The sequence below is a fragment of the Equus quagga genome, chromosome 5 (assembly GCF_021613505.1).
Source record: "Equus quagga isolate Etosha38 chromosome 5, UCLA_HA_Equagga_1.0, whole genome shotgun sequence".
Classification (NCBI taxonomy): Eukaryota; Metazoa; Chordata; class Mammalia; order Perissodactyla; family Equidae; genus Equus; species Equus quagga.
In genome coordinates this window covers 55,372,289-55,384,977 of record NC_060271.1, presented here as the reverse complement: position 1 = coordinate 55,384,977, position 12,689 = coordinate 55,372,289, and the positions used below count along the sequence as shown (strand labels likewise).

Here is a 12,689-nt window from a genome sequence, read left to right as displayed (position 1 = left end):
GTTGTGTGTGTGTGTGTGTGAGTGTGTGTGTTTATGACTGCTCAGTTTTCTCTCTTTCACTGCCCCCTATGCACATCCCATGACAGTTAAATTTCTTGCCGCACTAAACCAAAAAGAGGCATAGCCGGGTTTGGGCATCAGTGAATGAGTCTTTTTATACAAAAATAAGGGAAAAATTTCATTGGATTGGTTACTAAAAGGTGATATTTGCAAAGTCTCTGTACTAATTATAAAATATGTTTAAACCTTTATTTCATAGGAATGCTTCTTATGAATGGAAATTAAGTGTCATCAGAAGAAGTAAACACAGCTGTTTTACCGAAAAACAAGTAATTAGTAAAACTGTGGAAGTTAAAAAATCTTTGCAGGTAGCCTGTGAACATAGTTACTATCAAAAACTGGCCCACAGGACATCATTGTATAAGGTAACGCTTTTAAAATATTTTCACTTAAGACTTGATAGAAAAAATAAAATTCCAAAATGAAGGTCTGATGGCTGTGGAGCATTTTGGTCTCGTAACCTCCAGGCTGTGTGACCCCACACAGCTCAGCTGGCCTCTCTGAGCTGGGTGCCCCTTCGGGGTTGCCGTAATGAGCTCTTACGCATAGTTGCATGTCACAGAGTTTCTGCTAACCGCTTCCTCTCTCTTGCCTCCCTTCGTCTTCCATCTCTTTCAAAAAATTAATTTTTAGGAATGCTGGTTTAAGGGTTTTCATTTTCTTCTGCCACATATATTTAAAATTTAAAGTTCTATTGTATATATATTTTTTCTGAATATATGAGTTCATTTTATAAAATTGGTAGATGAAAAAATGAATAATGAATATAGCAGAAATCACTCATAATTCCACCAGCCAGAGACTTTGGTTGTTTTTCTGTGTAAATGTCTACTATTAAAAGGTGGTATTTTTTATTGCTTGTATATTGCTTTTATCTGCTAAAAATTGTATTGTGATTATTCTCCCACGTCTTTAAACATTCTTCCAAACGTGGGATTCTGTTGTGTTGTATGCTTGTATCTAACTAATCCTGTTATCGGACTTTGTCAGTTTTCTACTTTTCACCATTATTTATAAGGCTAAAAGAAATATCGTTCCTATAAGTCTTAGGGTGAATATATAATTTAATCCTTCAACAAAATCCCTAGAAGTAGAATTATTGGATCAAAGGCTATGAGCATGTTTATGACTTTCGATGCACAGTATCAAACTCTTATCCAGAGAGCTATGCCGATTTCTCACATCTTCACCACATTGGGAAGTAATACTTCTAGAACATTTAAAAATATGACATGCAGAATTTCAGTAACTTGCAGTGCCTCCCCCTACACCATTTCTTTTCATATTATAGACTGAACATTTTTAATATATTTATTGCATCCTAATATTACTTCTTTCGTGGATTGTCTGTTTTCTTTGTCTATTTCCTTCAGTTGGTGTACCTTTTGCTCGTTGAGTTGTAGGAGCTCTCTTAGACAATACTATGGAGATTATATATGCACATGTATACGTACACTCACATGGATTATGTATATACATATGTATAACATACGTGCACACACACAACACAAGTTATATTCCTTCTATAGAAGAAAGAACCTGAAAAGGGTGGCTCTCGTGGAAACTCTGAAGAGCTGTGAGAGAGGGCGGTCTGAACAGAAGAACTTGGGAGAGTTGCGCCTACTGACGACGATTTCCTAGAAACTTTTGTTTGTACCTCTTGCTTGAATAGTGTTTACTTGTGACTTTACGAGGAAGCTCTTACCCAAAATGTTTTCTAAACTTTTGAGTCAGTCCTGAGTTGACTTGACTCTGTTTCCTGTCAAATGTGCAAATATTTTAGAGTACACATAAATCTCAAAGCTTCACTGTGCTGGGTTCTAAGGAATCCCAACATGCAGATATTTAAATTTAGAAAATAAATGTAATGGGGATGTTTTTAGCTAGATAACTGACTGTAGAGTTGAGTATTCTCAGCCCGTTTACAGATTTTGACCCAGCTGCGGGGAGGGGAACAGGAAGCAAAATCAGTAAGCAATTGATTGGAAATAAAAATAAAGAGTCTTTGATATTTTAATATGCCTTGGAAAAAACCAGTTTAGGTTTATAAAAGTTTGGCTTCTACAGAAACAATTTCCTGAGGTGAGGTATACATGTAGGGGCTTCACAAGCCTATTCTAGGCTCCCTCGGGGCCTAGCCCCAGTTGTCACCAGCTCTGAGAGCTGTGAGGGAGAAGTCTGTGATTTCATCGTGATACTAAGAACGGCACACAATTTAAAACTTATAAATTGTTTATTTCATTCGGTATTTGCAGGAACGGTGTCACATAGTCAAGGTTAGCAATTCAGCTCCCGTTTCCCCCTTCTGGTTCTTAGATTGTTTCAGAACCTATCTACAGGTGACTGGATTGAAGAAGGTGACTTTTTATTATTGTCAATTCCTGTGACATATATGAAAATTTGTGATAGAGAGACATATTTGTATGTGCCTATGGATTTGAATATTCTTGATGCATTTCTAATCAGTCCACTGCCTTCTGGTGGGGGGCGTCAAGGGGGTGGGTAGTCTGCTAGGTACTCAGTTCTCTGAGTAAATCTGTCCCCACCACCACCACCCACTCTCAGGGTGGGTAGTCCTGAGTACATAGAATTGGACTAAAAGTGTTATGAAGTAGACTTGTGTGGAATGTTTTGACCCAAGCAGGGATTTTTTTATGGTAGTGTTCTCGCTGTCTCTTGCTGTCCCCCTTCCTCTCTTTGTGTGTAAAAGAGAGAGATTAAAAGAAAATGATGAAAGCAGCTACAGTGCCCCCTATATTTTATTTCCCAGCATATATTAATAATGATAATGATAGTAACAGTAGTGGGACTGTATTTTGTTGTTCCAGTAAAGGCAGTGCCAAAGCACTGGGACATTTACTCAGAAATTTCTAGTTTCCATTCTGTTTCCCCTTTTCCCTAAAAATCTTCAACTTTAAAAATTTGAATTATTGTAATATAAGCCTGCTTTTACTTAAAATATTTTAACTTGTTTTTTTGAAAACAGAACTGTGAACAGATAGAGAACAATAAAAATCCATTTTTACAGAAGAATGCGGAGTTTAAAGATCGGGGATATTACACCTGCGTGTTTTTCCTTCATCATAATGGAAAACTGTTTAACGTCACCAAAACCTTCAATATAACTATAGTTGGAGGTAAGAGAAATGTGAGAAGGAGGAATAAACAAATGTATCTTAGTAAAGGGGAATATTATTTTCCCTTCTAAAGCATTATGGGAAGCCAGAGGCAACTTGGTTGGAGTTACGACCACATCACTAGTTATAAGAGTTAAAATCATTTTGGCATCATCCACTGTGCTGAAAAGATGTTTTTGGGTAAAAAATGAAAGTTTATGTAGGTGAACTTCCCATGAGTCAGCTCTCTTATTTGGTATTTGAGTAACTTTTGGAATCTTTTGTTGTTATGCATATGCTTTCAGTCAAGAAATATTTATTGAGGATGTCTACATTCAATAAACCATACCGAATTTTGGGAGGTAAGAGAAGCAGGGAAATATGAAATGAAATGAGTAATATACTATTGTCAAGGAATGTGATTATAGTCAGGATAGGTGATAAGGCACATAGGTGTACCATAGTATATGAAACTGGAGTCATCTGTGAAGTGTCAGGGGCACAGAGGGAGGAGAGAGGAAGAACAGACACAGGAGGCTCTGAGCTGCTCTTAGAGGCTGAGCATGATGGGCAGGCAGGAGGAGACGCTGGGGAAAGGGAGCTCTGATAAGAGGATATGAGGAGCACAGGTGTGGCAGGGAAAAGGGGCAGTGCATTTTGGGATAATGGCTATTAGTCTGGTTTATCATGAACCCAGACTATATATAAAGGAAAAACTGAAGCCTGGGAGTTTAGAGTGACAGAGACCTTAGAGATGATTTCATTAAAGCTCTCCCAGTGAAGATATCCTTTTTATGGCACAGCCAATAATTGGTCATTCACTCCCTTCTTGGGAACTATCAAGGAAATTACCAAATCACACAGCAGGGTAGTCCAGATTATAACAGCTGATTGTTGAGAAGTCTTTTTTTCCATTGAGTCCAAATATGCCTTCTTGTAACTTCCACTTGCTGGGTTTTGTTTGCCTGTACAGATTGTGTCGTCTCTTCTTAAAATAGCAGCTCCTTTCAGTATTTAGAGATAGGTGGCTTATATACCCTTGACGTTCTTTTCCATCATTCCGTCTCCTGTGATGACTCATTCAACAAAATCATGGGCCCCTTTGTTTTGCAACATTTTTCCTCCTTGCTTCAACCTCCACTTATATAGCTATATACCATGTATTTCTAATATACAAATTACCACAAACTTAGCATCTTCAAACAATATGAATTTATTATCTTACAGTTCTGGAGGTAGAAGTCTGAAATGGGTTCACTGTGCTGAAATCAAGGTTTCAGCAGGATTGTGTTCCTTCTGGAGGTTCTAGAGGAGAATAGGTTTCCTTGCCTTTTCCAGCTTCTAGAGGCCATCTGCCTTCCTTGGCTCATGCCACTTCCATCACCTTCACAGTCAATAGCGTAGCATCTTCAAATCTCTCTCTGATCTTTGCTTCCTTCATCACATCTTTTCTGACTCTGATCCATCTGCCTCCCTTTTATGAGGACCTGATTACATTGGGCTCACCTGGATAATCCAGGATACTCTCATCTGAAATCCTTAATTTAATCACACTACAGAGTCCCTTTTGCCATGTAAGGTGTAATATTCACGGGGTCTGGGGATTAGGATGTAAACAACTTTGGGGGGGTATTATTCTGCATTCCCATAACCTGAGAATCCCATAACTAAATTCTTAAACTCAAACATCTTAAATTCTATATATTTACCTTAAATTCTTCAGTTTTACTTTCCCATGTATATTCTTTAATCTCATATAAATCTCTGGTCTCTTGACATTTCCACCACCAACAACCTCCCCCCATCCATCTTTGCTTTTTGCCTACCAACTACCCAACGCTTCTTTCCTTCCTTTTTGGAGGGAGCAATAAGACTAGCCAAGATCAAGAGTGCTTGCTATAGGCCAGGAATTGTACCAAATACTTTAAATGAATCATTTCATACAATTCTCACAACGGCCCTGTGAGCTTGTGATCTTGGGTGAGTGAAATTACTTAGTTTCTCTCTGCCTCAGATTCCTCATTAGTCAGATGAGACAGTAATGGTTCATCCCTTGCAGGGTTAGTTTGAGGACTGAGTGTGTGTAAAGCATTGAGAATGGTGGCAAGGACATGGACGGCTCTGCTGTTATTAGCTCTCCCGTTGCCTTTCCTCACCTTCCCACACTGCTGCATCTGTTGTCTTTCTACCTTAACTACCCGTCTTATTTTCCTTGTCTTCTTCGAGAATGCCAACTGTATCTTTCAGGACTTAACTAAAAAGTCCCTCCTCGTCTGTGCTCCTGTGGCCTCTCGTTCTATTTCTGACTGTTAGAATTGAATTACTTGTCTGTTTCTGTCACTAGGCTGGGAAGCTCCTGGAAAGAAGGGATTGAACTGGGTTCTCTTCCTCATCTTTGCATCTCCTGTACTTACAGGTGGCACTTAGCACATAGCACTTCTCATTACGTCTGTCAAGTGAATTATCGAGACAGCAACAGTTCCTGCAGCTGTGCCTCATTCAACAAGAAGTCTAGACTCTTAACCATCCTGGATTTTCCTTTGGATTTGATGAAGTTTGCCACCATTCTTATAAAATGTAGAGCTTAAGAGTTGAAGTTGATAGTCAGGAGATGTCATGACCCATGCTGAGGACAGTGGAACTCTGAGCTCCAACCTTCTTTATGTTGTGTCTTTATTTCAGTTCACCCGTGGTCATGGATGTAGATCTCTCAGCCACCATGTGGTAAACACCATTGCCTTGAATCACAATCCTCTTGAATCCCGCCTGGCATCTGCCATTTTCTTCATCTCATGCTCTGGCTGATCTGGTGATGTCTCTTCCTACTGCTGACAATCTCTGCGCCATTTTGATTCTGTGGTATTAGCTTCATAGGTAGACTAGACATGTCAGGGGCATACACCGAGGTGTTTTCTTCTTTCCTTTACCTTAAATAGGATCGTACCCTTCACTTTACACCAGTTTTAAAAACCTGGTGCTTCTCAATGATCTGCTTCAAGTTTTAGTAGATGGTGTCCTTTCTTAACGATGTCCTTTCCCAAAGATGTCTTTTACACCGCCACTTCCCAGGACTCCTACCAAAGTTCCTGACAAAAAAGATGAATACAGAGAAAGGTAGTCAGTAGCAATTTTCATTACACAAAACCACCTCCTGCCCCTTTGTCCTTGAATCACCTCATGCTCCTCGGTATTCTCAGATGTGAAAGTTAGTTTTTTTCTCTGGAGGCATCCCAGCTCCTCCTGCCTGTCTACGTGAATTCCAGGCCTGCCTGGAGAGGCTGATTCCCAGAGGAACTCAGAGCTGACTCAACTTGGGGTTTTGCTGCGCTGGTTTCATTCTCCAGTTCTTGCCCACATATTCCTCCACTCCCTTCTCTACTCCTCACTCCGTAGCACTGCACTTTCTGAGAGAGCTTAGGAGGATGTGGATGCTGCAGGAGAGCTCCTGAATCATCTTTTACTCCTCATGATCAGGGATTCTGTTTGCTGAGCGCCTGCAAGCCCCATGAGGGCTGCTCTGGACAGTACACGTAAATGCCCCAGAGACACCAGATGTACTAGAGGGGATAGTCCAGGTCATGAAGAAAGTTGCCAATGCTGATAATAGGAGTAACAAGAACCTGACTGTGTAGCACTGTAAATGTATGACCATAGTTACTCTCAGAGTTCTGCAGTTAGTAGCACCCTAGGTTGTGTTATAGCGTTCAGTGGGAGGCTGCGGGGGGTTATTTACTTCCAAAGCATCACTAGATGGGAGCTGAGGCAGAGAAGATTTATGTACCTCCAGTCAGGTATCAGAAGTCTCTCAGGAACAGAAGTAGAACTGAGCCTACAGGTGTGGACCCCAGCAGGCCCAGGACTAGGGGGAGGCCGGCGAGGCCTCCAGGGCACAGAATTGAAGGGGCAATCCTTTCAGTATCCTGCCAGGGGAGGGTTGGGCTCCTGAGAGGAGTGTCTTGCCTACTCCGCCCAGTAAATCTCTGTGAGGAGCTGAGGAGAGCAGATGAAGGAACCAAGGCAGAGCAGAAAGGCGCTTCCCAGTGACTTTGCATCTTCCAAGGCCAGCAAGTTTGGCTGTCTCTCTGGATGAGCATCTTCTGGCTTTTAGCTGCGGTGAGCAGAAGCCACAGGTTTGAACTGAGGGAAAACCAAACTCAACGTGCTTCCTCCAGATGTGTGAGCTCTGGAAAGTAAAACAGCAAACAATATTAGCTGAAACCATTATTTAATGAAAATATGACTAAAGAACTGTAGAGTGATGACGATTAGAATCTTTGTCATGTGGACTAAGCCTCCTACAGCACGTGTTTGTCTTAGAGAAGCTCAAAGCAACACTAACGCACACTTCTTTTCTTTTTCACTTTTAGATCGCAGTAACGTGATTCCAGTTCTTCTTGGACCAAAGCTTAACCATGTGAAAGTGGAATTAGGTATATTTTGACTTACAGATAGTCTGCATTTATGAATAGGGCCTTAACTGAGTCTTGCAAGACTAAATCTGACTCATTATTTATCCATATTGTGTGCATAACACATTCCATATTTCGTGAAGAACATTACAAATGCAGAAACAGCCTGTCCTCATTTGCATGCTGCTATTTTTAGACTGGTTAAAATGAAGCATCTGTTCGAAAGGTTATGGAACTGCCTGTGGAACTAAAACTCTAGTTGCCCGGTGTGTGGCTTTTCTCTAATAGTGTCTGTGGTCATTTTTAAATTTGAGAACTCAGTGAGAACACTCTGGAGAAACGATTCGAACCTATTGTGTGGTTTGAATCTTTGCTTAATTGATTCACTTTGAGTCAGTGGATAGAATTGACTGTACCTTTAAGATTTGTCTAGACAGGCCTTGATGAATGAACATGTCCAGCTGAGTAATTTCTTTCCAAAAGGAAAGAAAGGGAGGAAAAATGAAATTCACATATGCTAGACTGATACTGTGTTAGGTGATTGAAATATATTATTGAATTCCATCCTCCAAGCAACTCTGAGGGGTGTTACTCCCATTTTACGAATTAAATGACCGAAGCTCAGAACAGTTGACTAATTTGCCTGAAGTTAGGCCACTAAACAGTGGCAGAGCTGAGACGACAGTTTCTGTTATTTCCAAAGCCCACACCTTTTGACCACAGCCGGTCACCGTCATTTATGTGACCACATATGCCCAATGTAGCTTGGGCACTTTGCCATTTGTACCCGTGGTTGGCCTGCTTTCTATTTTTATTCATTTCTGAACTTATCTTCATTATTTTTTCATTTTGGGCTTAATTTGCACTTCATTTTCCGTTTGTTGACATGGAGAGTTAGAGAATTAATTTCAATTATCTTTTCTTTTAGCATATGTATTTTTAAGCTCTAAATTTCCCTGTAATCACTGCTTTAGCTGTTTCCAACAAGTATTGGTATGCCTTATTTTCATTACTATTCAGTTCAAAATATTTTTTAAAAATCCCCTGTGATTTCTTCTTTCATCTATGGATTATTTGTGTGTCTTAATTTTCAAATATTTGGAGGATTTTCTAGCTATTTTTCTGATATTGATGTCCAGATTAGTTCCATTATTGTCCAAGATTATACATTGTGTCATTTCACTCTTTTGAAATTTGTAGTAACTTGCTCAAAGACCAGAATATGGTGTATCTTGATCAATGTTCCAAGGGCACTTGAAACCGATGTTCATTCTGCAAATTTTGGTTTTATCATTCTAGAAATGTCAATTAGGTGAAGTTGGTTAATGGTATTGTTCAAATCATCTATATCATTACTAATCTTCTGTGTTCTTTCTATCTGTTGCGGAGAGAGATGTTAAATAACTATGATGGTCAATTTGCCTAAATATCCTTTAATTCTGTCAATTTTTGCTTTATGTATGTTGAGGTTATCTTGTGAGCATAAATTGATGCCTGTTGAACTGATGCTTTATCATCATGAAATCTTTCTCTTTATTAATCTTAATACTTCTTTCCTCAGTGCCTACTCTTTCTGATATTAGATGGATACACTAGTTTTCTTTTGTTTGGACTGGCATATTTTATCTTTTTTCATCCTTTTACTTTTTTATTGTATTGCCCTGTTTTATTTACTTATTCAATTAATTTTTTTAAAATTTATTTTATTTTATTGGTGAAGAAGATTGACCCTGAGCTAGCCTCTGTTGCCAATCTTCCTCTCTTTTTTTTTCTCCTCAAAGTCCCAGTACATAGTTGTATATCCTAGTTGGACATCATTCTAGTTCTTCTATGTGGGATGCCACCGCAGCATGGCTTGATGAGCAGTGTGTTGATCTGCGCCCAGGATCTGAACTGGCGAACCCTGGGCCGCCAAAGTGGAGCACGGGAACTTAACCACTACGCCGTGAGGCTGGCCCCTAATTATGATTTTATTGAGGTCACGTTGGTTTATAACAATATATAACTTTCAGCTGTACATCGTTATATTTCGGCTTCTGTATAGACTGCATCGTGTTCACCACACAAAGTCTGGCGTCCATCCATCACCGTACACATGTGCCCCTTTTTGCCCTCACCCACCCCCTTCCCCTCTGGTAACCACCAATCTACAACAACAGCAAACAAACACGTCAACACAGAGAATAGATCGTTGGTTACATTCTTTTACTTTTAACATTTCCTTGTTTATATACAGAAAATGTGTCCCACATAAACTGCATATATTTGGATCCTTTTTGAAACCCGGTCTGTACAGTGTTTGGTCCATTTACATTTAGCGAATTACTGACATGGGTGGTTTGAAACCTTTCATCTTGCTTCCTGTTTTCCAGTTGTCTCATGTGTTATTTGTTTCTTTTGGATTAATAAAGTATTTTTCTTTATTTATCTACTTTGTTTTCGTTTTAGTTATACCTTTTTTTATCCCTCATTAGTACTTCTCTAAGAGATGACTATGTGTATCCTTGTCTTACTAGCATGAGACAAATGTACATATTAGTACATTTACAACTTCACAAACATGCCAGAACCCTACAACAGTTCATTTCATTCATCCTCTTACCTCACTTTGTGCTATATTTCATATTTTTGCCTTCATATGTTATAAAACTTGTAAGAGATTGGCATTATTATTGCTTTAAACAACCAAAATTCTTTTATATTTACTCAAATATTTATCCTTTCTTGAGCTGTTCATTTGTTCACATATTTCTTTGCTTTCATCTGGGATACATTTTCTTGAGTCTCAAAAATTTCCTTTGGTATTTCTTATAGTGTGGTTGTGCTGGCAATAAATTCTTCCAGCTATTGTTTACCTGAAAATATCTTTATTTGCCTCCAGTTTTGAAGAATATTTTCTTTCACTAATTTCAATAATTCTAGGTTGGCAGGTTCTCCTGCACTTCAAAGATTCCCTTCTATTGTTCGCTGGTTTCCAGGGTTTCTGTTGAAAGAGTAGCCTTCAGTCTTATTGTTGCCACTTTGATGTGTCTTCTTCTTCTGGCTGCTTTCAAAAGTGTCTCTTTGACTTTGAGGCGTTCTAGGTGTGGTTTTCTTTGCATTTATCTTGCTTGGGTTCCATTGAGCCTCTTGAGTTTGTGAATGGATGTATTTAATCTATTTTGGGGAAATTCTCTGCCATTATGTCTGAATATTTCTTTTGTCCCTTTCCTCTCACCTCTTATTCTGATGCTCCAACTTATGTGTAACTATATTCCACATGTTTCTTATGCTCTGTTCTGTTATTTTCATTCATCCCCCCCACCCCCCCGTGCCTTAATTTTGATTTTGGCCTGAATTCAAGCCCTATAATCCTGCCTTCTTTTATTCCCAATCTGCTCTTAAAACCATTAAGTGAGTTCTTAAATTTGTGGGGTGTTTTTTTCAGTTATCAAATGCCATTTGATTCTTTTAAATGGATTACTCTTCTGTGTTGAAAATTTCCATCTTCTCAGGTACTTTTCCATCTTTTCCTATGTTTTCTTTAACCTATTTACACTAGTTATTTCAAACTCCTTGTCTGCTAAATTGAACATCTGAATCATCTGTGGGTCTGTTTCTATTATCTGTTTTTTCTCTGATAGCTGGGGGGAGCCTTCAGTCATGTGTTTGTTGCAAACCTCTTCCTCTAGTTGGACTTACTCTCCCAAGTACCATGAAACTGCTGGAGAAATCATCACACCTTTGCATTCTCTGCTGCTGCCCAAGACCTTAGACATGATCCTGCAAACCTGCACAGCTCTCAAAATCTCCACTGGACTCTCTTTTCTCCACTGGATTCCCCCTTTCTTGTACAAACCAAAGCAAATTCCTCCAAGGAATTAAATGGCTGGCTATCTCGGCTCACCCTGGAAGGACATTTTCCTGACTGCACTTCCAGTTTGAGTGTTTCTCTTCATTTTCCCTGCACTTTAATGTCTTTAATTTTTAACTAATTTGATGTTTTTGTGATTTATCTGTTTTGTTTTTCTGGAAGTTGCAGTGAGAGTGTTGGCCTGACACTACCTACTAAATTGTATGTTGAAATGAAAGTCCATTGGCCACTTTAAGTTTTAATAATTGATTTTAACATAAACATTTGAAGAGAAATCAATTCGTATTTTGATGATGACTTATTAATATCTAATTTCTCTGCCTTATAAACTTTTAAAAATTTAAGAACAAGGCATATCTGTGTTCTTTCTGGGATGTAGCACTATATTAGCGTTACATTTTAGGTTAACATATATTGATTATATTACTTTTAAACTGGGAAGTCTGAGTTTCTAAAATCGAATGATTGGTTGTCAACTTCTACCTAGGAAAAGATGTGCGGCTCAACTGTTCTGCTTTGCTGAATGAAAAAGATGTGGTTTATTGGAACTTCTGGAAAGAAAATGAAACAGATCCTAATGTTCATGAAGAGGAAGAAACGAGAATTAGGTATATATATGTCATATAGGATATATATCATGATATATAAAAGTCATATTGTATCATAAATATATAACATAAAAAACACCAGACTTCCGAATGGCTGATAGGATATTTGGCTTAATATAATTTACATATTTTATGATTATAATTTCCTTACTCTAGGTTGATGGATTATGGAGAAATTTATTGCCAAGATCTAAACTAGAAAAAGAAGGTCAATGAAGCTTTTTAGCATTATCTTACAAAAATCACTTTTGATCAGTTAGGATCTGATGGGGATGGGGATTTTTGCCAAGCATCTTATAAAGGAGCAATTACCTAGGCTACAGTTTGTTGGATTTTAAAAATTGTGTTAAGTACTTTGTTTTTACTAATGTGCCAGAGAAAAGACCAGGTCAAGAGACTGGGACATGCGTAAATTAGTGTTTGGGCCCCTTAAGTGCAGTGGGTGTGCCTAGCTGTGTTGCCCACGCATCACCGTGAGATGAGCCGTGGTCTGTAGGTTGCAGAGCGCATCCCCTGCCCCTTTCCCTGCAGGACCTGGTGCAGCCAAGGCCAGAGGGAGGCCGTCTGCTGCTCCCCCTCCAGATCTACGTCCTGTACCTTACTCACACACACACGTTTCTCTTTTCTGATTATTGAAAATAAT

General features: G+C 39.0%; 1 protein-coding gene across 3 annotated transcripts in view; it reads left to right on the top strand.

Moving 5' to 3' along the window:
* Nucleotides 1-12,689, top strand: part of IL18R1 (interleukin 18 receptor 1) — a 39,883-nt gene that overhangs the window by 12,971 nt on the left and 14,223 nt on the right. For all 3 annotated transcript variants that reach the window (XR_006888410.1, XM_046660001.1, XM_046660000.1), the window contains exons 4-7: nucleotides 260-425; nucleotides 3,047-3,197; nucleotides 7,544-7,606; nucleotides 11,926-12,046. Coding sequence is in view for 2 of the 3 variants with exons in the window: in XM_046660001.1 (XP_046515957.1) it covers nucleotides 260-425; nucleotides 3,047-3,197; nucleotides 7,544-7,606; nucleotides 11,926-12,046 (501 nt within the window). In the remaining variant the exon portion in view is untranslated. The remainder of the gene's footprint in view (nucleotides 1-259; nucleotides 426-3,046; nucleotides 3,198-7,543; nucleotides 7,607-11,925; nucleotides 12,047-12,689) is intronic.